The sequence below is a fragment of the Dendropsophus ebraccatus genome, chromosome 13 (assembly GCF_027789765.1).
Source record: "Dendropsophus ebraccatus isolate aDenEbr1 chromosome 13, aDenEbr1.pat, whole genome shotgun sequence".
Classification (NCBI taxonomy): domain Eukaryota; kingdom Metazoa; phylum Chordata; class Amphibia; order Anura; family Hylidae; genus Dendropsophus; species Dendropsophus ebraccatus.
The window spans coordinates 80,834,417-80,860,389 of NC_091466.1; the positions used below are offsets into that span (position 1 = coordinate 80,834,417).

Consider the following 25,973-nt stretch of genomic DNA (forward strand, 5'->3'; position numbering starts at 1 on the left):
TGATCAAAACGTCCGATCTTCACAAATATGGTATTAATAAAAACTAGAGATCATGGCGGAAAAAATTACACCCCATACAGCCTCATAGGTGAAAAACTAAAACAGTTATAAGTATCACACAATAGGCCCGTTTTATTATTAATTAATTGCCAAAAAAAAGGATTTCATTTATAAAAAATATATAGATATATCACAGAGAATCTGTGTAACCTGCATATGGTTGTGTTCGGGCTGACCTATAAAATAACGGTATTGTCGCTTTTACCATATAGTGCATTACGTAGACACAGGAACCCCCCAAACGTTACCATATTGCATTCTTTTTTACGATTTCACCTATTTATATCTTCATAAATAATATATTTGTGGTTCCATATACATGCTATGGTAGAATGAAAGACGCCATTACAAAGTACAACTATTCCTGTAACAAACAAGCCCTTACACAGCCTGTAGATAGAAAACTGAAAGTGCTAAAGCTCTTAGAAGGGGAGGAGGGGAAAACGAAAGTGCATAGATCAAAATTTGCGCAGCCCACTGGGTCATTTTGGGCCTGGTCCTCAAAGGGTTAACAGCGGATCTGTCAGGGCAGGCCTCAAGGCTTAGCAGGACCTCCAGCTGCCATGACAGCTGGTGCTGATCGGACCCACCGATCACGACTGACATCTGTTTTAATGACCAGCATCTCTGATGTGTATTGTTACTGACGACTGCTGTCTGCAGATAGGATATGAGGTGGCGCGGCTTCCACAATTCCACCTTATAATCCACTATACAATCCATGCAACTGTTCATCATGGATGAGGATGGGGTTAATTCTAAGAAATATTCTTATTCCAAGACCCATAAGTTATTTTCCCATAAGCATACTGTAGCCATTATGAGAGCTTGTTTTTTGTAGGAAAGACCTTGTAAAAAGTCCACCCTCTCTGAATTGTATTTTATATATTGGAACTAGAGATGAGCGAACCGGGTTCGGAACCCGAACGTTTGGTATTTGATTAGCTGGGGCTGCAGAACTTGGATAAGGTTGTCTGGAAAACATGGGAACAGCCAATGACTATATCCATGTTTTCCACATAGCCTTAGGATTTTATCCAAGTTCAGCAGCCGCCGCTAATCAAATGCCGGAAGTTCAGGTTCGGATGGACTCCAGCTGCTCCAGGTTCTCTCATCTCTAATTGGGACATAAATAAAACCTCTGGTCTTTAGAAGGTCCGAAGATTAAAGCAAAATGTAAAATAGACGTGTGAAAAACGAAGCACACACCATGAATTACAGAATAGGCAATAGGTATCTGATTGTGGATGGTCTGACCACTGGGGCCCACACAATCTCAAAGGCTCCTATTTGAATGGAGTGGCAAGATAGCCACAAACACTACCACTCCATTTACTCTGTATAGTCAGATTTGCCAGTAAATCTATGAAGAGAGTTCCGTTAAAGGGGTTATCCGCAGAGCAGAAAAGGGTCCCACCTCTATTGCTCTCTGGTTCTCCACTTCCTCCCTCTGCCCATCTGTGCTGATACTACAACAGACGAGAGGGGGATGAAAACAAGTTGTGTCCAATAGCTGCCCGATGTCACTGGTAATATTTGGCAGCTATTGGCCATCGCCTGCAACATGTTCCTGCCCCCCCCCCCCCCCTCTCATCTGCGGAATTATCAGCACAGATGGGCAGAGGGTGGGGAAAGTGGAGTGCCAAAGAGGTCGGACCTTTTCTGCTCTCTGGATAACCCGATGAACTCACTCATGGACTAACTGCACCCCTGTGACGCACATGTGGGGCTTGTGGTGTTAAAGGGGTTATCCAGCATTAGAAAAATATGGCTCTTCTTCCAGAGACAACATGACTCCAGGTCAGGTGCAATTAAGCTCCATCTACTTCAAGAGAAATAGTTTGCAAAACCTACAACCAAACTCGAGACAAAAGCGCTGCTGTCTCTGGAAGACGATGTTTTTCTAACACCTGATATAACCCTTTTAAAGGCCCAGGCGGCCGTGCATGTACATTATATGTTACCTAAGACCTAAAGAGAAACACATTGCCACCACCTTTCCATAACTATGTTTAGTCTTTATGGAGTGACTGGCAAGTGGATAATATGCAGCAAATACTAAAGTGATAACCGTGCAGAATAAATCGATTGTTTTATAGTTATAGACATGGAGGGTGTTAAAAAATTTATTAGGGGAGGGGAATGTTTTATTATCAAAATAACTTACCTTATTTTTATTTTTTTTACACACAGTAATTAGTAGTCCCACTGGGGAACTTCTTATACAACTACACTGATTTATCATATAGATCATTGTATTATACATAATACAGCACTGATCCATTTCATCAGTGCTGTATTGCTCTGTTCTGCTGCAGACTAAAAATCCTGAGGCCCGGTCGGGTATGTTAAACAGATTGCCCCTCCGCGATCACATTGCGGGGGGCTATCCATCCACAAGACCATCAATGATAGTTGGAAATGGCTATTTAAATGAGGCTGTCAGCATTGACAAATGCATCTAAATAGCTAATTACCGGGCACGGCAATCAGACCGCGTCTGCTAACTGCCGTGGTCCGCTCCTAGAAGCAGCCGGGATTGCAGTGCTTGAAAGCGGGGTTGCTGTGCAACCCCTATCTTACCCCAGACATACAGTTACGTCCTGGGTCTTGAAGGAGTTAAGGCCCTATTCCACGGAACGATTATCGTTCGTATTCGGCCGATATCGGCCGCTACGGCCGCTAATCGTCCGGTGGAATAGAGTGCAACAATCAGCCGACATCGTTCATGTCGGCTGATCGTTGCTGTCGCTTGTTTTTCAACATGTTGAAAAACAAGCGACTGATATAGCAGCGATCTGCTGCCGGCGCTCCGTTGAATAGGAGCATCGGCAGCAGACGCTGCTATATCCTATGGGCTGCCCGGACGATCAGCGATCACCCGGGCAGCTCCCCGACGCCCCTCCCGCACTCACCCGCTCGCTGCAGTTGCGTTGAATAGCGGCGGCAGCGAGCGGGGAACGAGGAGCAAACGAGCGCTGAGAGCGCTCGTTTACTCCTCTAAACGACCTGTGGAATAGGGGCATTAAGGTGGGTTATTTCTTAATTTTACTTAACTGTACCTTTTCACTCTTAGGGCCTTTTTACATGGAGGGATAGTGGGTTAAATCAGGCCTGATATTGCTCCATGTAATAACGACAATGATTAGCCAAAGAGCTAATCATTGGTTAATCGTTGTCTTTTGTAAACTTAAGAAATCATTGGCCACCAACTGCGCATCACTACAGCTGTTGATTGTGTGTATAAAATATCACAGAAATTTAGAATATTCACCGGCGCTACTCCCATACAACCCTTAATTGGACCTTGGATCCAGTACGGACTCGCAATCAAATCGCACTGGGGTGCACCTCTTGAAGTAAACTTAATTCAGGTAAAGTAGATAAGTGAAAGTTGAGGGCACTCACCGGATCGTTGCAATACTTCTTAATTTCAACACGGATAAAACCTTTCATTGATACACATCATGGGACGACAGACGCCAACATCCTACATTTACAACCCACACATGATGGCCATTTCGCGCGCATGCACGCTTCATCAGATGACGCCCCTCCCGCAAATCACAGATAAATACCTGAAGTGACGTGCACAGGGTGGGTGTACTAAAACCGGGTCATAGACCCCTATACATATTAAAAACAAAATTGGTTAGTTGTATAAACACAAATCCTGTGACTTCTCATTATAACAAACATGCATAATTCACTTGCGCATTTACGTCCTTTCCTGATACATTATGAATTCTTTTCAGGCCTGTGAATTTAAGACAACTTGTATCAGCATTATGATGAACGTTAACATGTTCTATTATTTTTTAAAATTCTTTATTTTATGAACATAGGGAAGGAAGTGCGGAAACAAGCCCGCCAGCCCTCTCAAAGAAAAGTGCACAATAACCACAAGGTGTATGAGCATAACAGGTCTTTGAAACATACATTATAACAAAATAAAAGCATGTTATACGTGCCGACCCCTGTGTATTCCCGTGTCAGACACCATGTGTATAATTATAAGGTTCCGGGGGGCATAGCGACCCCCACCCCCCATCCAGAAGTTTTATGATATAAGACACAAATGCTGCAACAGGTCGATGCAGCACTAGACCAGACGGGTGTCCGCAAGAATATAGAAAGAACAATGTTCTATTGTTTTGCTTGCGGCTTTTTTTTTATGGCATAGATGTGTTCATAGAACCTGCGATTTAATGGTCGTAGTGTTTTCCCCATATAAAATAGGCCACATACAATGGCGTAAACTACGCCCTTTGTTTTACAACATATGAAATAGTTTGTCACATCTTATGCCACCTAATGTGAATGTTTTTGTGACTAGTGCTTGATCGCACTTGAGAGCAACCTCCACATCTAAACATCCCGGTTGGTGCTGCAGAGTTAAACCAGGTACATTCTTGGGACATTTTTTATTTTTAAATTTACTATGAACTAGCATATCTTTTAGGTTTTTACACCTTTTGTACGCTATTGTTGTTGTTTCTGTAAAATGTTGGGACAATATGGGATCATTGTGGATCAGGTACCAGTTCTTATTGATTACTTTAATTCATGAGTCTCCAAACTGCGGCCCTCCAGCTATTCTAAAACCACAACTCCCTTCATGCCCGGACAGCTAAAGCTTTGGATTTGGCTGTCCAGGCATGATGGGAAATGTAGTGTTGCAACAGCTGGAGGGCTGGAGTTTGGAGACCCATACTTTGTTTCCGCCACAGGGCTATATTTAAACGCAAATGTAAATTTTTGTTTTTTCATGATGTTTTTTGTAGTTTTTGTTATACAACAAAGATTTACTATCTTTTTCAAACTGTTTTTCCTCCGCTATCTGAAGCACATGTTGCGTGTTGCAATGGGCGGCACGTAAGTTCTCTTGCTTTCTCTATGTATGTAACGTCTGAACTATTTATGCATCTTAGACTAAGAAATGGTCCATACGGCATAGCCATTTTGACATGTGGGGGATGGTGGCTTGCATGGTGTAGGAGGGAGTTACATGCTGTAGGTTTTCGGTAAATAGTGACTGAAGGTTATTGTTAATTACTTTTACAGTTGTATCCAAGAATTCTAATTCTACTGCTCTAATTTGACTTGTGAAAGACATATTAAATTTATTATTTAAATATTCAACAAAATCCCCCAAAGCCTCAGGAGTATCATTCCAAATTATAAAGATGTCGTCCACCAAGCGATAATAGGCACTTATTGCTAATGTGCTAATTTAGTTCTTAGTACTAAAAATCATTATTCTTTCAAATTCCCCCAAAAATAAATTTCCTAGGGTACATGCAACTGGTGTACCCATCGCGGTACCATTTTTTTTTTTTTTTTTGCATTATTCTCCAGGATAAATTTTAGGGATTCACAAAAAAAAATTCACAAGGTTGTCACCTTTTCCTAATTTTCTCAGTAATGAACCTATCACCTCCACTCCTAGAGCTTGGGGGATATTCGTATATAAGCTCTCCACGTCAATTGACGCTAGGAGAGCTCCTGGTGGCCAGACACATGTATCGATTAGAAAATAGTTTGTATCCTTTATCAGTGCTGGTACTTTGTCCAATAGGGGGCGTAGGAGCCAGTCCATATATTGTGACAATCGCTCTGTTACTGATCCTATTCCAGAGACTATAGGTCTCCCAGGAGGACAATTTTTGTATACCAGAACGTTTTGACATAGTGGAATTTGAAATCGATTTGTTTAAAAATGTCCGCAAACTTAATTTGAAAAAAAAAAATACACAAAAGGATAGAGATGACCTTCCGAAAAAGGAAGGAGATACCAATAGAATCAACAGGGTTAGGGTTCTGTCTAGCAGGTGCAACATCAGATACAGATAGAACCTGCTTAACTACCCTGCTAGAAATGTCTGAAGAAAGAAAGGTTAAATATGATGTTTTTGGTGATAAATTCCCCTCCTCTTCCCCCTCTTTGTCTCTCTTTACAGGAGGAGTAAGGTCTAAGTTTACCCCCCCCCCCCTCCCTGTCGTGCCAGGTAGTAATATTGATCTTTTTCAGTTCAGTCATTGAGTACATGAGGGCACTGGTTTACCCAGAATCCCCATGTACGTTATTTGGTACGTTTGTTCAAAAATATTGAAATAAAAAAGGTCCACAAGGGGGGTAACATGGTCTTAATAAGTAAAACATTAGCAGGAGGAAGCTGCGAGGCAATTAGGGGATACCACCACGTACATTAAACTGACTGCTAACCCTACAGAAAGATTTAAGGATAAACTCCGGTCTTTGTTATGAAAAAAAGTGGAAAAGGGTGTTAGATCTTTAAGCAAGGCAGAAAAATTAATACCCAAACATCCGTGCTGGTATTTCGTCCCAAAAATTCACAAATCTCTAAGTCGTCCTCCTGGGAGACCTATAGTCTCTGGAATAGGATCAGTAACAGAGCCATTGTCACAATATATGGACCGGCTCCTACGCCCTATATTAGACAAAGTACCAGCACTGATAAAGGATACAAACAATTTTCTGAAAACTATCGATACATGTGTCTGGCCACCAGGAGCTCTCCTAGCCTCAATTGACGTGGAGAGCTTATATACGAATATCCCCCAAGCTCTAGGAGCGGAGGTGATAGGTTCATTACTGAGAAAATTAGGAAAAGGTGACAACCTTGTGAATTTTATTTGTAAATCCCTAAAATTTATCTTGGAGAGTAATGCTTTTGATGAGGTGTGGTACCACCCAAAAAAATGATACCACGATGGGTACACAAGTTGCATGTACTCTAGCTAATTTATTTATGGGAGAATTTGAGAGAATAATAATTTTTAGTACTAAGAACCCGTTCATATTAGCAATAAGTGCCTATTATCGCTTGCTGGACGACATCTTTATAATTTGGAATCATACTCCTGAGGCTCTTGGGGATTTCGTTGAATATTTAAATAACAATGAATTTAATATGTCTTTCACAAGTCCAATTAGTGAACTAGAATTAGAATTCTTGGATACAACCGTAAAAGTAATTAACAATAACCTTTTAGTCACTATTTACCGAAAACCTACAGCATGTAACTCCCTCCTACACCATGCAAGCTACCATCCCCCACATGTCAAAATGGCTATGCCGTATGGACCATTTTTTAGTCCAAGATGCATAAATAGTTCAGACGTTACATACAAAGAGAAAGCAAGAGAACTTACGTGCCGCCCACTGCGGCGCGGCTACCCGCAACATGACCTTCAGATAGCGGAGGAAAAAGCGTTTAAAAAAGATAGAAAATCATTGTTGTATAACAAAAACTACAAAAAAAAACATCATAAAAAACAACAAAGACAAAAATTTACATTTGCGTTTAAATATAGCCCTGTGGCGGAAACAAAGAAGTAATCAATAGGAACTGGTACCTGATCCACAATGATCCCATATTGTCCCAACATTTTACAGAAAGACCAACAATAGCGTACAAAAGGGGTAAAAACCTAAAAGATGCGGCCTATTTTATATAGGGAAAACACAGGTTCTATGAACACATCTATGCCCTAAAAAATAAAAAAGCCGCAACCAAAATAACAGAACATGTTAACATTCATCATAATGCTGATACAAGTTGTCTTAAATTCACAGGCCTGAAAAGAATTCATAATGTGTCAGGAAAGGACGTAAATGCACAAGTGTTGTAAACAGAAGCATGTCATACTGGCTACAGCAGCACAGGGGAACGGAGGCCCTAATGATAAGATAGAATTAGGCATGTTTGCACAATAAGGACAATGGTTATAATGAAGAGTCACAGGATTTGTGTTTATACAACTAACCAATTTTGTTTTTACTATGTATAGGGGTCTATGACACGGTTTTAGTAACGCCCGCCCTGCGCTACTGGTATTTACCTGTGATCTGTGGGAGCGGCGTCATCTGATTAAGGGCGCATGCGTGCGAAATGGCAGTCATGTATGGGTTGTACATGTAGGATTGTATAGAAGAACGGACAAACATGAACAGAGAGGGGCGCTCATATAGTGTAGTAGCTCAATGGAGTGGAATTTCCAATATAAAAAGCAAGTTGTAGACTAACCTTCTCGTGTTGTGCGTATGATAGGCACAACACTAGCAAAGCCCAAATTAACACAGTGGTAGGGGTCGGCCCCCGTCTAGATGCAGATACTTGCCAAATGTGTATACAAGATAGACTGTGGATAGCTGATATGGCGTAGGACTTGCAAGACGTACTCTCCAGTATTATTCATAAAATTGGTTTAATGAGCAACACGTTTCGGCGACGTACTGCCGCCTTTATCAAGCTCCTTCATCATATATACAAATGATCCTTTTTATACACTTCATTAGGTTGTATAAAAAGGATCTTTTGTATATATGATGTACACTACCGTTCAAAAGTTTGGGGTCACATTAAAATGTCCTTATTTTTGAAGGAAAAGCGCTGTACTTTTCAATGAAGATAACTTTAAACTAGTCCTAACGTTAAACCAATCCACTCTATACATTGCTAATGTGGTAACTGACTATTCTAGCTGCAAATGTCTGGTTTTTGGTGCAATATCTACATAGGTGTATAGAGGCCGATTTCCAGCAACTATCACTCCAGTCTTCTAATGGTACAAGGTGTTTGCTCATTGGCTCAGAAGGATAATTGATGATTACAAAACCCTTGTGCAATCATGTTCACACATCTGAAAACAGTCTAGCTCGTTACAGAAGCTACAAAACTGACCTTCCTTTGAGCAGATTGTGTTTCTGGAGCATCACATTTGTGGGGTCAATTAAACGCTCAAAATGGCCAGAAAAAGAGAACTTTCATCTGAAACTTGACAGTCTATTCTTCTTCTTAGAGATGAAAGCTATTCCATGCCAGAAATTGCTAAGAAATTGAAGATTTCCTACAACGGTGTGTACTACTCCCTTCAGAGGACAGCACAAACAGGCTCTAACCAGAGTAGAAAAAGAAGTGGGAGGCAGCGTTGCACAACTAAGCAAAAAGATAAGCACATTAGAGTCTCTAGTGTGAGAAACAGACGCCTCACAGGTCCCCAACTGGCATCTTCATTACATAGTAAAACACCAGTGTCACCATCTACAGGGAAGAGGCGGCTGCCGGATTTTGGCCTTCAGGGCAGAGTGGCAAAGAAAAAGCCATATGTGAGACTGGCCAATAAAAGAAAAGATTAAGATGGGCAAAAGAACACAGACATTGGACAGAGGAAGACTGGAAAAAAGTGTTGTGGACGGATGAATCCAAGTTTGAGGTGTTTGGATGACAAAGAAGAACGTTTGTGAGACGCAGAAGAAATGAGAAGATGCTGGAAGAATGCCTGGCGCCATCTGTTAGCATGGTGGAGGTCATATGATGGTCTGGGGTTGGTGCTGGTAAGGTGGGAGATTTGTACAGGGTAATAGGGATTGTGAATAAGGAAGGCCATCACTCTGCACCGCCATGCCATACCCAGTGGGCAGCGCTTGGTTGGAGCCAATTTCATCCTACAACAGGACAATGACCCTAAACACCTCCAAATTGTGCAAGAACTATTTCCAGCAGAAGCAGCAGCTGGTATTCTATCATAGGTAATGGAGTGGCCAGCGCAGTCACCAGATCACCACCCCATTGTGGGAGCAGCTGGACCGTATGGTACGCCAGAAGTGCCCATCCAACCAATCCAACTTGTGGGAGCTGCTTCTAGAAGCGTGGGGGGCAATTTCTCCAGCTTACCCCAACAGATTAATAGCTAGAATGCCAAAGGTGGGCAATGCTGGAACTGCTGCAAAAGGAGGATTCTGGGACGGAAGCAAAGTGTGATGGAAGAACAATGTTATTTCCCATACAAATCAGTATTTCTAACCTTGTCAATGTCTTGTCTCTATTTTCTATTCATTTCACAACGTATGGTGGTTTAGAAGTGTGACTTTTCATGGAAAACACAAAATTGTTTGGGGGACCCCAAACTTTTGAACGGTAGTGTAGGAGCTTGATAAAGGCGGCAGTACGTCGCCGAAACGTGTTGCTCATTAATTCAATTTTATGAATAATACTGGAGAGTACGTCTTGCAAGTCCTGCGCCGAGGCTATATCAGCTATCCACAGTGTATCTTGTATACACATGTAGGATTGTGGCGTCTGCCGTCCTATGATGTGTATCAATGAAAGGTTTAATCCGTGTTAAAATAATGAAATAAATAAGTATCCGGTGAGTGCCCTCAACTTTCAGTTATCTACTTAACCTGTATAAAATAATACTGCTATTACTTACCTGTCCAGGCTCCCCCCAGGTGTCCTCAGGCATTGTCCGTGGGATTCTCTGACCGCGATTCCCACAGACAAGACCTAAGAACTCAGAGGAACGGGATCGATTAAGTATATATCTTTTAACTTTTGTGTCAAATAGTAATGTCTATTACCTTCATTTTCGGCATTGTTCCCATGCAACTAATAGTTAGATCTTTATGCTGATTGGGCGGTTTGGAGCATTAATAAATAACCCCCTCCCCTAATAAAAGTCCAAATCACCCCCTTTTCCCATTTTATAAATAAAAATAAATAAACATGTTTGGTATCGCTGTGTGCGTAATCGCCCGAAATATTTATTTAATTCATGATCCCTTACGGTAAACGGCGTAAGCGCAAAAAAATTCCAAAGAGCAAAATTGCAATTTTTTGTTGCATCAATACCAGAAAGATTGTAATAAAAAGCAATCAAAAAGTCGTATATGCGCAATCAAGAAACCAATAGAAAGAAAACATCATGGCACAAAAAATGACACCTCACACAGCCCAATAGACCAAAGGATAAAAGTGCTGTAAGCCGGGGAATGGAGCGATTTTAAGGAACGTTTATTTTCTGTAAAAGGTTTGAATTTTTTACAGGCCATCACATAATATAAAAGTTATACATGTTACATATTGTTTTAATCGTACCGACTTGAGGAACATATGTAACAGTTATATATATGTCAGTTTTTTTATAGGACACACGGCGTAAAAACTAAGCTCTCCCAAAGAAAAAGAATTGTGGGGTTTTTTTTCAATTTCACCGCGCATATAATTTTTTTTCTGGTTTTGCAGCATATTTTATGCAAAAATTCAGCCAATCATTGCAAACTACAATTAGTGGTGCAAAAAATAAGGGCTCATGTGGGTCTGTAGGTGTAAAAATGTAAGTGCTATGGCCTTATATACACAAGGAGGAAAAAACGGAAACGCAAAAATGGAAATTAACCCGGTCCTAAAGGGGTTAAGACTATTCCACAGATTTCTTAATGAATACAGAGAGGAGGGCCGTAGCCATCAGCAGATTATAGTGATGTTCTGCATACTTCTACTTTTCCTCTTAATGCATCTCTTTTGCTGTTATATTTTTATTTTTCAGCTCCTGTAAAACGAGGGACTCCTGGGACCTTTGAGAGTATGAAGGATCACACGATGGGCATTGCACTGAGCGGAGCTGCCTCCTGAGAGAATGGCAGACATTAACTATCCCTACCCCGATCACTGACTGCTGGCTTCAGTCGATCATCATGTCCTCCTTAGCATCTTAGTTTTTTTTTTCTAAAGGTTTCGATCTAGAATCGGTAAGTCTTCATCCCGACAAACACTGGTCCATTTTCTGCTGTCTGTGATAGTCACTAGGGAAGGTTTGGAGCAGGCTCCGCCAGCTGGACATGCTGTATCTCACCCGATATGTTCTATCACTGTTTCCATTCCTGGAGAGGTCCTGAAATCAGCTGGACGACCTCGCCTACCTACCAGACATTTATATGTGCCAGACAAGCAGGGACAGTCACTGTTGTGTGGTGTTCTCAGACTGGGGATCAGACGCTTTTTGTACTCATGGACTTGACGTGAAACGCTGCTAATATTAAATATAAATCTGGTCTAATACCTTTTCTTGCATTACTGTAAATTCTGTATTTGCATTAATAAATCATTTATAACACAGCTCAGTATTCCCTATTATTCAGTATATACTGCTGCACGTCACTGATCATTATGGGCTCCCAACGAGGTAATAAAACAGCTGGGCCGATGAGACACAGAGCTAAATTTACTATTACAGATGCACAAAGAACCTGGTAAAAGGGTGTGGCTTCCGTATAAGAGGGTGTGGTCTAATAGGGCCAGCTTTATCCATCTGTGTAAAATATGAACCATAGCAGCCAATGACAGCTCAGCCCCCATTATACCAGAGCTCATTAGGATATGAATGATGAGCTGTGATTGGTTACTGTGGGCTAATTACAAAATAAACATTGATAAATATGGGACATAGTGCAAAATTCTGCCCAGTGACAATGGTTTGATGTAAATTGCATTATTGCATTTACAAAATTGCATTGGGGGAAAAAGAGAAGAAAAACCAAAATATCAAAAAAAGACAAAACTTTTTTTTTGTCAATGAGGGTTTTTCCTTTATGGCTTTCTTGTAATTCTAAATTTTTGATCTGCATTTTAGCCCTGAATTTGTTTCTAAAAGTTTTGTCTTTTTTTGATATTTTGATTTTTCTTCTCTTTTTCCCCATTAAAGTATTAGTGCCAAATGATATGGATATAGTGTCATATTATATGAACATAATGGAGTTGTACTTACCAATTATAACCTTACCCTTTGCCACTGTTATATCACTTTTATTTATTATTTCTTATTGAGTTGAAAATTCAGTTTTTTTTCTAAGAAATATATGTAATTACATCTATATAACTGGCTATGCTACTGGAAATACTTATCCTATTTACAATATAAAATAATGTCTGTGACCATTTTACATCTAGGGAATATGGTTTAATTATTTAGTGATACCATAGTTATGAATATAATTTAATAGGTTGAGAGATATTTATATAAATGTGCATGCGCGGTATGTGGGATTAGTATGCAGGAAGTTAATGTTATCTTGTTGACATTAGGACTTGGCCCGATCATGTGATCGGAGCCTGGATGTCACAGTCATGTGACGATTACGTCAGAAACACATGACAGAGTCACGTGCTTGCGCTGTCATTGACAAGCGGCACATGACCCGGAAGTCCTACTGTCGACAGTGATGACGTATGGAGGTTCCCCCTCCTTATGATTGGAGTAGTGCAAGAGGAGGAGAAATAAGAGGGTAAGAGACGTCATTGGTAAGGTTATTTTGTTACGCCCACTGTCTTTGTTCATCGGTGTTGGCGTCTGACGTGGGTGTAGATGATTGGTGGCTTATACTAAACATGGATGATGATGATGACGTTTAAACAAACATTATTGGTAGATTGTTGGTTTGACCTTAGGGGATGTTTATCATGACCTATAAATAGTGGTCATAAGCCCTCCTCCTGATGATGCCCATGACTGGGTGAAACTAGTTGAGGGGCTATGCTGTTTTTGTTTTAATACACCTCAATCTGTTCCAGCGTTTACATACATATATATATATATTTAGTAGTGAACAGATAATAGTCTGCAGCTATCTGGTTCACTCTATCCCTATTAGGGACGTATTGACTACTTATCAGGGACACGTGTGTGTGTGTGTGTGTGTGTTTTTAACGAGCAGTTATATACAGTTGTCTACATTTTAATAGAAGCCAATTAAAAGTTACATTTTAGATTTGGGGATCATGTAGGTGTGTTTTTGGGCTTTTGGCCCTTCTTTTGGGGGGGTGTGTACAGAGTATTAAAAGCATAGGAGTTTGCTCTTCAAGGGGGTATATCACCCAGAACTTAATTTTTAAATTTTACAGCCAAGTACTGAAATATGCTCTTTGTTATCCTTTACAACAAGCCTCATTCTAGTTTGCTGGATCTGTGTTTGCAAAGACTTTAGAAGAGAAGGATTTAAGAATAACGATCTCTAACAGCCTTAAATAGGTTGTTAAAAAGGATGTACGACTAGGTACATCCTCTTTAACCTGACACAGGGATAGAACGGCGCTGTCACAGACAAGTCGGTGCGGCAGTCAGTTTTTCAATCCACGGGTCCAGGTGCTCAAGCACTGGAGGGGGGCCGGCCCGCCCCTAGTGGGAGGGAATTCCCTCCCCTGTATGACACCGTTCCATTGATTCTAACGGAGCCGCGCTATACAGGGGAGGGAGTTCTGGCCCGGGACCCATGGATAGAACGGCGCTGTACACTGGAACCGGGCCGCGGCTTGCCTGTGACAGCGCCGTTCTATCCCCGTCAGATTAAAGAGAATGTACCTGGTGGTACATCCTCTTGAAGGGCTCGTTCCCACTGAGCAAAAGCAGCTGAATTTCTGCGCTGAATCAGCGCTGAAATTTCAGCCGTTAAAATAGGTGCAGAGCTAATTTCTATTGTGTTGAATGGAAATTCTGCTCTGCAGTTCACACAGTGGAATTTCCGCACTGAACTAATCCGCTTTCCGCCAGAAGAATGAACATGTTCATTCTTCCGCTAGCGGAAGCCTATACAAATCAATGGGGCTCTGATTTTCTGTTTCAGCGCGTAATACAAGCGGAAATTACTCGCTGAATCAGCGCGGAAATGGGGAAAAGGGGGGGGGGGGGGGAGGATTCTAGTATATGTTCTGGTATAGTCTAGTTTACTCACCAAATACTCGCTGAATTTCAGCGCTGAATGCATGCGGATTCAGCGCGGATTCCTCGAGTATTCCGCGCTGAATTTGTCAAGAGCTGATTACGAGCTGAACACTTTCCTAGCAGAATACGCAGGGATTCTGCTTACATTCTGCTTATATTCTGCTCGGAATTCAGCGTCAGTTGATTTCAGCCGGAAATATTTCCTTGCGTAATCCGCTCCTTTTGCTCTGTGTGAACGTAGCCGAAGACCGAGCTGTGAAAAATCACAATATGTGCAAAACAGCTGTCACCAAATAATCTTGTCCACTCCATGTAATCTGTTTAGTGATGGGATAAAGTTACCAAGCATATTTTGCTGCATATGGTGAGTGCCACATTCATTTCTTGGAGGGAATACAAGATAAAGAGTAGAGCAGCACCAGTAGCGTACTTCCAGAGGGGAGTGTTCACACTGTGTTTTTGAGCGGTAATGGGGAAGTGCCAAGGAGCTTCTTGAAGAGTGCTTAAATAGGTTGTTCAGGCAAAACTAACCCAGTATACCATTATATAAATATACAGACCAGCATACACACACACTATATACATATATATATATATATATATATATATATACATACATACATACATACATACATACATACATACATACAGCTCAGGATACATTTAGCTTTCCCTACCGCCCGGTTGCCCTGGTGACTCATTTTAAATAGATTGTCTAGGTAAAACGAACTTAATCCCTAGCCACAGGATAGGGGACAAGTAAGAGATTGTGGGAGTCCAACCTCCGTACCCCCCGCTGATCTCCATATCTGGCCCCGGCTTTTTTATGAATATAGCTGCAAGTATGAAATGTGACCCGCGGCTCTCTTCTTTCCTATGGAGCTGCCGAAGAGAGCAGAGTACAAAAAGAAGCCAGGGGGCAATACGGAGATCGTGTGGATAGGGAACAAGTTAGTTTTGCTTGGACAACCTCTTTAAAATGAGTCACCAGTGCAGCCAGGTGGTGGGGAAAGCGAATTGCTAATAATCTGTATATAGATATAGAATGGTATGCCGGGCTGTAGAGGTAGGAAGGAGACTGTGATCCCGCTGTAAAGAGCTCCAGTGACATCACATCTGGAATACTGTGTCCAGTTCTGGAGACGTCACCTACAAAAAGGACACTGATAACAGAACGGGTCCAAAGACGGCTTCAAAAATGGTGGAGGGTGTCAGGCATAAAACCTATCAGGAAAGACTGAAGAATCTAAATTTGTATAGTCTGGAGGAACAAGGGAAAGGGAGGACATGATGGAAACTTTGAATGTGTTAAAGGACTACAGGTTCAATAGGAAAGTACTTTTAAAAGGGAACCAATCAGCCCGTTTGGTTCCCTGCAGCACTGTATAAAGCTCCTGTGTTGCTTGTGACACGTACTGTCCGCTCAGCAGCAGCTTTATACCCAAGAAAATGAAGTTTAATCCCCCCGTGTGTGTCAGGTAGCTATCTGGGCAGCCTGCCGCCTGTGTCTAGTCACCAGTAACAGGGGACTAGACACAGGCGGGGAGCCGCCCAGATGACTACCTGCCGCACATGGAGGGATTAAACTTCACTTTCTCGGGTATAAAGCTGCGGACGGTGAATGCAGCAAGCTACACAGAAGCTTTATACAGTACTACAGGGAACCAAATCAGCCCAATTGGGCTGACTGGTTCCCTAATATACATATTTAATATATATATAAAAAAAAAACACAATAAGGAGGACAAAGTGAAAGGTTAGTTGGGGAAAAGATCAGAAACACCACAAGAGAATATTACTTTACTGAAAGAGTAGTAGATGCTTGGAATAAACTTCCAGCAGATGTGGTTGGTATATCTACAACAACTGAATGTAACCTGCCTGGTATATACATGTATCTTTCCTAAGATAAAAAGGTTAATACTAGATGGACCAGGTGGTCTTTTCTGCCAACAATCTTCTAGGTTTCTAGGATTTAACCATCGATTTGTCACAGGAAATGAATGAAGAGGGCAGGGGTGACTCGTCTCCTGTCAGCTGCTTTATTTGGGGGATTATTTTGTAGTACTATGGGTTTTGGCTCAGCAGGACTTTATGAGTGGATTCACAGTCTCTGATTCCATGCACGCTGTATCTCCGCTGCAGGGGACTTCCAGCGCTCACAGATGAAACCATTGTGAAGTTTTATATAAGCAAATATCTGGCCACCATCCAATAATATAGGGTGAAATAGCAGCTCCGTCCCCTCACAGGGTCAGCTCAGCGCACTAATCACTAGTCACCTACTTGTTTTGTAACCAGCCTTAACAGCTTTTCTTCTCAATGTTTTTATTAAATATTTCTCACTTTTTACATTTTAATGGCGATTGGCGTCTTGTTTACAAACACGAGTGGAAATCTGGTATTTAGGGTTCCCTGGTAGTGCTTCTAGCTTCCATAGATGATATTACCACTAAGTGATCAGAGAGCAGTCCAGAGGCCAGTCATAACAAGAAAATAAATGCCCATATTAAACATTCAATAGTTTCCGGCCAAAGTGAGACAGGTGCCCCTTTGGACTTTGACTATCTTCGCTGTGTCAGTACAATGCTATGCAGAAGATACTCTAATCCATCTAGAAGTAATTACACAAGGAGACTCATCACTGCAGTATGTGGCCTAAAGGTCCTAGTGCCTTACTACTTAGGAGTCTCCCAAGCCTACTACCATGTTGTGAGCTCTAAGCAGGCCTTATCCAGTTTTTGAAGACAGTTTTTGTAAAAAAACAATAACAATAATAATAATAATTTTCCCATGTGTAAAAGATTTTTTTTTACTCGACTTAGGCTGAATTCACATGTTCGGCGGAATGCCTGTAACGGACTTCTCCCCCCACCTGGGCAGCATCTGTGATAAGATGCTGGGAGCGGGGGAACCGTACAGATATGCGCTGTAATGACAGAGCCACGCGGCTGATTCATTACAGCGCGGCGCATATCTGAACAGTTCCCCCGCTCCCAGCATCTTATGACAGATGCTGCCCGGGCAGGGGGAGAAGTCCGTTACAGTTTTAAGGGGGAATTTCATAGTGTATCTGAAATGCACAGGGAAAAATATCTAATCGGAAGCAGAACTGTTCTCCCAGTAGAAATCTCAGAAGTCAGCAATTACAACTTACACTTGGTGAGTGGTGAAAATGTTCACCACTCACTAGATGTATACGCCCAAAACAGTTTCCACATGCAGATCCGCTGCAATCCTCCTGGACAGACTCTAGGTCTCCCGGTATTGGAAATATTTGCACAGAAAAAAAAAAAAAATAGAGAGCAGATCATAAATAACAATCAATGACCTTAGCTTCGATCAGCGCCAGGAGGGGCCCAGTTCACAGCTCTGCCCAGTGGCCCAGTGTGTGTGTGGGGGGGGGTTGGGTTAGTTTCAGTATATTCTTTAGGGTCATGGTGAGTGAATTATGAAGGAATGCGAGAAAGAAGAAGGGGAAAAAGAAGAAAAGGAGATGTGGAAGAATAGAATTGAGTTTGTAATGCGATTGGGAGGCATACTCCAGAAATGCTGGAAGGCCAGAAGATCCAAATCTTGGGGTGTGTATTGCCAAACCCTGCTACTATACTAGAAGAATGGAGTATTGATTGAAGAAAGAAGGGCAATGGAAAAGTAAAGAAAGGAAAACTAAGGAACAAAAGTGTCCTAGTATTTAGAGGAATAGGAGGAACTGACTAATTTCTGTTTGCATTTACATAACTGAGCTTTTGCATCCAGAAGGAATTCCCCTTGGGCTTTTGGAGCTCATTTTCAATATAGCAATTTGTAAATCAGACAGAGTAGCCCTTCACAACCATGACTTTGTTTAACCCTCTAAAACCCTGTGACAGGTCCGTGTTAAAGAGCATATTAAAAAGCAAGTAAGGTCTAGGCTTTTAAGTTTGAGCAAATATTTTATGGTTTGTGTTAAATTATTCAATAAATTGGCTGCCGCTACAAAAGTCCAGGCTAATTTGACTTCATCCTAGAAGTGATGATCTGATAAGTTGCGCAGTGTAAAAGCCAAAAAGTCACAAACATTTGCAAATGTATACAACAGCTGTGCAAATGCCGTGAGAAATCCCCCTACGACTTTGGTCTAGGAGGATTATATTTGGGGGTAGGACCCCATACAGTGATATAGACCTGCATCTGGTGCTAGGCACTTAAAACAGTTTGATAAAGAACATACATCACGCCAAGAAGAGGCTTCAGACTGGCGGCTATCTTTTTATGGATGAGGTTAACTGCTCCATGTTCATTCACATGCTAGACAGGAAGGCATGGATGGAGAGGGCTTAAGAGCTGGGCCTGCTCCATACACAGCGGGTGTCTGCTGCTATGGTGTACGGGTATGTCAAGCTCTAAAGGAGTTAAAACATAATGTTAGCAAAACTAGAATAGGTAACCAAAGATTGTACTCAAGGGTGCACACGTTCCAGGGTAGTATAGTATCAACAAAATAAATATTCAGATAAAACTGAAAAAGAAAAAAAAAAATTATTAGAAAGTCCCATCCACACCAAAGATAAAGGAGGGGGGGGGGGGTCACTGAGGTTGCATATTTTGGTTTTCTTTTTTGCTAACAGTATGTTACAGGTAATCCAAAACTTCTAGAAATTGTATGAGCTCCATGGGTTGAGTCTGGTACTGCATCTCAGCACTAAACAAGGCAAACTCTTCTCCTTCTCTAGACCTGGGGTCCTCTTTTATGGTTGTCCTCTATTGTGAGTGAATTAGCTTCTCTCACATCTTACTGCCTCCTATATGAAGCTTGGCAGCCTGACCCTGGCACTAGATCATCAGCGGAAAACTTACGGAAAATATCTTGTAGCACAGGAAACCCGTGGAACGCTGTGACTATTGCTGCGGTGCTGAGGATGTGTCACAGGGAGCTGGTCCAGGCTGAAAGCAAAGAAGCTACATTGGGAAGGTAGAGGAATGGCCTCTGTGATGGTAGATGCCGCCAGTGATGGCAGGATCACATCATTCCGGACCTGGAGTCGACTTTCTAAGTAAATATGCCTGACATTCCCGAAAAAGCACAGGAAGAATTGCTCATTTTCCCCTAAATATGCATTTTCCATTCACATTTTTCTGGATTTTCCACATGCGGTTTTGTGGTGGAAGTGGCCTGGAATGGGAACAAATCTTTTCTCTTCACCACCTCAATGGTGCTCGTGGCTGAAAGAAGTGCACCAATCCATACTAGTCTGTCCTGCAGGTGCATGGAACTCATGCTGATCTGGATGACACAATGTGTACAATAGAGACATCAGAGCAAAAGCAGGAAAATGAACCCAACAGGCTAAGCTGGAGAGATGAAAAAGCTGGACCTCCATACTATACAATGTTATGTGGATCATCTATCACCATATACATACACTGGGAACAGATGTTCCATAGACTGGCTATAAAAATGTACCTGTACTATCCCCATCACATTCAATGGAGAATACTAGAAGTGATCTTAACCCCTCCTGCTGCATCAGGCATAGGCTGCAGCGAAGTTACTTAAAGTGCATGGGATGGCACAGAAGCTGTGCCTGTGTCATCTGCGGCAGGACCTGCCAGTGACATATAGACTGGACCCTGCCGTAATTGTCAGGAGTGGAGAAGAACTATCAGGAGCGTTCATTCTTGTGAAACATCTAAAGGTTTAAAAAAAAATAAAAATGCCCAGGTGTCATTTTGAATACTTTGAGGGTTGTTTTTCATAATGAGGGGATTTATGGGGGTTTGTTACATACAGGCCCCTCAAATCCTCTTCAGAACTGAAGTGACACCTACAAAAATCTAACTTTTGAAATTTTCTTGAAAGTTTGGAAAACTGCTGCTAAACTTTAAAGCCTGACAACGTTCTGAAACCGTAAAAGGATGTTTAACAAATGATGACAACGTAACAGACATTTGGCATGACTATCTTTCTTACAATGCTATTTTTTTCACAGAATTTTGCAATTTTTTGCTAAAAATGCTGAATGTATCGATCAGAATTTACCACTAAAGTAGAGAATGTCACAAAAAAATTTCTCCCAGAATCATTTGGAGAAGTAAAAGCTAAAGTGCTGCCATCTAAAGGGAGAAGGGTCAAATCTGAAGAATGGGCCTTGATCCTTAAGGCTCGGTTCTAAAAGGGTTAATGTCTAAAAGCACCTACTGGATGAGATGCAACGAATGACAATATCTTTCCTAGGAGAGGGTGTGTGCTCCTCCTGTAATACTGTAAGGATTATCTCTAATGATTGTTCTTCACATGCCATTCCCAACAAGAATGGGTATGACCTGTAAGGCATAGGGCGGGCATTGTATTTTCTCAGCTTGGAATGTTTAAGTAGTGCCAAGCCATGACAGAAGGACTGGCACAAAGCCTGAACGTTACCAATGGATCCACTAACTCCACTATACTGATCCAGGTAGAACATTTATGGCAGGCTGTCACACTGCTTCAGTAAGATACATTCTCATTGTCATCTGGGCAAGGTGTCTGAGACAAAGGTGGGTGCCACATAGCGCCCATAGTCTGCCAGCTGAGAAGCATGTTTGGTTTGGCACAGTTTCTTTGGGCTGAAATTACATACAATCTTGTCTTTTATCACTTCTCATTCAGCTGTCAGAAGGCGCAAAAATCCCTAAAAGCTGAACTGGCGGGAGGGAGGACAAATGGAGAGGGATATTTGGTCATCCATGCAGTCAGCCGGCACATATACACAGATAACCCTCCATTCTGTACAAGGTCTCTAAATATCTTGGGCATCTAGAAGGCAGTAAAGAGATGGAACAATGCAGTTCTTCATGCCTTGCCACCATGTCTATCCTGTTATTCTGGTTATGACCCATTGGCTTGTCATACATGGTGACTCCACCCTACAAGGTTTCCATTCTGTCCCATCAGCTACCACCAGTTAGTGACTACAGTGACAGCTAGTATGGTAAGAGGAGCACAAGCAGATTAAGATGCTGGATAAGATGGAAGATGACACTGAGATAACCTCAAGCGACTTCACCATAGGGGATGAGGACAAGAGAAGAAGCGACTTTTATGTACTCATCTCTGAAGTCTGACCTTTCCATGCAGTGACGTGCTATGTTAATGACCCATGTTGGATCCAGTGTAAAAACATTAGAAACAACTAAGACTTTCATGGTTTTTAAAGACTTCCTAAAAGTGGTAAATTTATGGATTACATTTAAGAAATTGTTGCTGCATAAAAATGACATTAGCTCTCCACCACACGAGGTGACGCACTGCGATCTGTCCATTACCAGATGGACATTATCCTATAAATACAAAACCAACAAAGCTGGGGGGGGGGGGGGGGGGGCTGGTAGGGGCTCCAGTACATGCCCAGGGACAGAGAATGTAGCATTGGGAAAGCAGACATGGCAAATGCATCCATAGACCCTAATCACCAGGCAGATGTAACCATTAGGGAGTTTTGCAACAGCTGGAGAGTTTGACCCCATTATCTAGATCATTATAGGGCTGGGTCACATGCAGCCAAGTATCCCGGCCATGTTTATTCTGGTGTCCGATGCTCTGCAGATTTATCATACCCTTTCCCATTTATTTCAATGTTATAATCCACAATAAATCCACAGGGTTTACCCACTGCAAATCATTTGGTGAATAAATCCTGAATGTGTCACCCCACCCTTACAAACCAGGAAAACCCCTCTAACTTTCCAACATGTTGTCAGACTGGGAATATAAATAATGCTTTTTCACTGACAACAAGCAGAGATCTGGAAAATGTTGAGGATGAAAACACAAAGTCTATTAGTAAGTAGCGGTGATAAAGCTTCATTTGCAGGCGGCTGGAGAGCATGGTGCCCGGAGCGACAGGACGGAGATGGAAAGCAGATGGGAGCTGTGCACTGGCTGCGAGTCTGCGGATGAGATCATCCTCCATGTAGCTATCACACTCTAGAACATACATTTGTTTGGCCGGCTCTGATATTACATTCAGTTCTTCTTATAGTGACGGCTCTTAAGGTGAAGAGTGTTTACTCCGCACAGCGAGAAAACTGCTCCATCAGCTAAATAAAGAGATCTCCTCATCTACATTCAGCCCCATGCTGCCCGACGCTTGTGTGCAAACATGGAACATTTGCGGAGCTTGGGAGAACAGCTTGTGTTTGTCGACCCCGGCATCTCACACGTCTCTACCCAAGACTGAATCCTCCTTTCTCTCTACGATTCCTGCCCGTACACCTATACAAAGGAAGAAAACTGCAACCCCTCCTAAGGTAGCCAGGGAAGTATACACAAGTATATCCCCAAGTCTATAATCTGTAGTTCTGTATATTTTCCCTCTCTATAGTTACTGAGTGATGGGGCTGTGCTGTGTCTCCCCATCATAGACAGCGAGCAGCTGCAGCTGCAGCTCCCTCCTCCCCAGATTCTATTTACTGCAGGGCTATGGGGCTGGGACACCAAATTCCCAACTCCTGCATAGATATTCATATTAATACAAGTTTACTGTAAGAAGATGGTTAGATCGGGTAAGAAGTCCTTTTCCATTAATCTACCATATGATTTAAGTTTCAAACTTTCCTAAATTCTTCTGTAAGTAAATAAACTTATAATGAATCTATCAGACAGTATTAGTATTTTATGGATTAGAAGTAGAGAGGATGGAGTTTTCGGTACAAATGAAGGGAATCACTTAGCTCGGCAATCTGTCATCAGCCTTCGGCCTTTGAAGTCCGTGCTGCTTCGCCCCAGGCGCCTGGAAAACCTGGATCCAGTCCTGGGAGAAGACTTCCAGGACTGGATGCAACTTTTCATTGTGCCCAGCTCTTCTGAAGGATCCAGAGACAGCAAAATAATGGAAGACAGACCTGGAGGTGATGACCATGTCCTCCCGCAGCCCCCATACATCTCATGGGCACATCTTCCTCTTATAATAAACCTCTGTATTATAGAACAGGGAAACATCTCAGTATCACATCTCCTCGCAAGACAATGGGCTGTGAGACCGGCCCTGCTACAACTTATATAGATGTAAAATCAAGAACACTTAATAAAATCCAAGGGACATTGATCAGACAAATACCCAACTCCACCAGGTTACTACCAAATACTACACTCATATACCATTCACCACATAGGTGCCTATCACTTCTTGCGTCTGTAACCAAAATACTGCCACCATGTGGTTGGATGACTGCGTGACACACTGAGGCATATAACTATTTGGGCCTACAGTGGGAACTTGAACACTACTGACTGGGATAGTAAAAGAATATCTTGCCTGTGTCTTATAATCCGCAGACAGGTCAGTATTAGGCTGCCCTGAAAGCTTCCCAAATAACCAGGTGAAGCCCTATACTGATCGGTGACAGATCCAGGGCTGTAGAGTCAGAGTTGGAGCTAGTTTTGGCTGGAGTCAGAAAAAAATTACGAGTTTGCCTATGGCTGCAGCCAGCTGTGTGTGTGTGTGTGTGTGTGTGTCTGCTTTGGCTGCAGCAGGCTGTGCGTGTGTGTGTGCGCGCTATGGCTGCAGCAGGCTGTGTGTGTATGTGCTATGGCTGCAGCAGGGTGTGCATGTATGTGCGCTTTGGCTGCAGCAGGCTGTGTGTGTATGTGTTATGGCTGCAGCAGGGTGTGTATGTGTGTGTTATGGCTGCAGCAGGGTGTGTATGTGTGTGTTGAGTGCGTGCTATAGTTGCAGCAGGCTGTGTGTGTGCGCTATGGTTGCAGCAGGCTGTGTGTGTGTGTGTGTGCGCGTGCTATGGCTGCAGCAGGCTGCGTGTGTGTATGCTTTGGCTGCAGCAGGTTGTGTGTGTGTGAGTGCGTGCTATGGCTGCAGCAGGCTGTGTGTGTGTATGTGCTATGGCTGCAGCAGGGTGTGTGTGTGTGTGTGCGTGCTATGGTTGCAGCAGGCTGTGTGTGTGTGTGAGTGAGTGTGTGCTATGGCTGCAGCAGGCTCTGTGTGTGTGTGTGTGTGTGCTATGACTGCAGAAGGCTTTGTGTGTTAGAGAGGCAGAAATTAAAGTGGTAGTCGGGGCATTAATGAAAAATCCAGGGGGGCAGGGGGTTGGGATCATAATAAAGAAGTCCTATTTATCCGTCCCCGTGCCCCCACAGTGCAATGTGCTCCCAATCCTGTGATGTCAAGACCCCACTCAGAAATGTCGGGACTAGCTGAGCAGGTAGTTTCTGTGGGGCTGCGATGATTCAGGGGCACGGAGCTGATACATCTGGGCCTATGGCTGACCCCTCTCTATCACTATGTGTGACCCCCCCCCTCTATATCACTATGTGTGCCCCCCCCTCTTTATCATTATGTGTGACCCCCCCTCTTTATCACTATGTGTGACCCCTCTCTATATCACTATGTGTGACCCCCTGTATATCACTATGTGTGACCCCCCCATATATCACTATGTGTGACCCCCCCATATATCACTATGGCTGACCTCTATATTACAGGGATCTGGCATTGTTAGCAGTGTTTGTGGTGAATATTAGTTAGAAACATAGAAGACTGTCAGCAGGAAAAGATCACCAGCTCCATCTAGTCTAGTTGTAAGTAGTTCAGGACATGGAGGCTGGAGACTGGCTGCATCCACTGCACACACAGGAGAAGCTGCTTTATATCTTTCCTGATTCCCTCAGAAGTCCCCAAGGAAGAATCATGTAGGATATTAGGGAGAAGCTACTGAGCCAGTTCTACTTTACACTAGTGGGACAAGTCAGTCCCCTGGTGTCTGACTGGCCATTTATGAAGGAGCAGGAGTAGGAGGCGGGAGTCGATCCTGACAAAATTCAGGAGTTGGAGCTGCGTTTTACCGACTCCACAGCCCTGGGGGGAACTGCGCAGCCATTCATAGAGGTGCAGCCTTCTCCTGACCTGGCAGAAGAAGATGGATGTGCACATTATATCCAGCTTTCTGCAACAAAAGGGTTACGAAGAGTCAAGTCCTACACAGGTGCAGAACCTTCCACGTCATCAGGATATGATCAGTCACATGGTCAGGCAGGAGTCAGAGACACATAAAACTACTAGGTACTGGCGGCAGGGCCAGAAGTGGATCCCGCAGAAGGAGAAGAGATTCCTCCACCCAGAGACATGGCCGACAGCCACCTCCACACACATCCCATTGGGAAGATGTAATCAAAACTGTGCACCAGATTTTTCTTTTCTTTCAATAAAGTGACACATGTGCTTTATACTTTTTGCACTTCTCTCTCTCTGAAGCCCGACAGGCTCTGCGCCCCCGACAGGCTCTGCGCCCCCATAGAATTTGAACCACTTTCTACAAACAAATCACTTTTTAGTTGCCAAATGGTTTGGTTGGCTCTTTATATCCATGATTGTGGACCGTACATCACCTGTACACAGGGCGATCACTTATTACA

At 42.7% G+C, this 25,973-nt stretch overlaps 1 protein-coding gene and 1 long non-coding RNA gene across 7 annotated transcripts in view; one reads left to right on the forward strand and one right to left on the reverse strand.

Annotated features, from left to right (window-relative positions):
* CEP128 (centrosomal protein 128) overlaps positions 1-11,985 on the forward strand; it is a 119,619-nt gene extending 107,634 nt beyond the window's left edge. For all 6 annotated transcript variants that reach the window (XM_069951294.1, XM_069951299.1, XM_069951297.1 and 3 more), the window contains one exon: positions 11,417-11,985. In XM_069951294.1, coding sequence (XP_069807395.1) covers positions 11,417-11,502 — 86 coding nt within the window. In that variant the 3' untranslated portion in view covers positions 11,503-11,985. The remainder of the gene's footprint in view (positions 1-11,416) is intronic.
* LOC138771515 (uncharacterized) overlaps positions 1-25,973 on the reverse strand; it is a 118,875-nt gene that overhangs the window by 16,210 nt on the left and 76,692 nt on the right. The gene's annotated exons all lie outside the window — the stretch shown is intronic.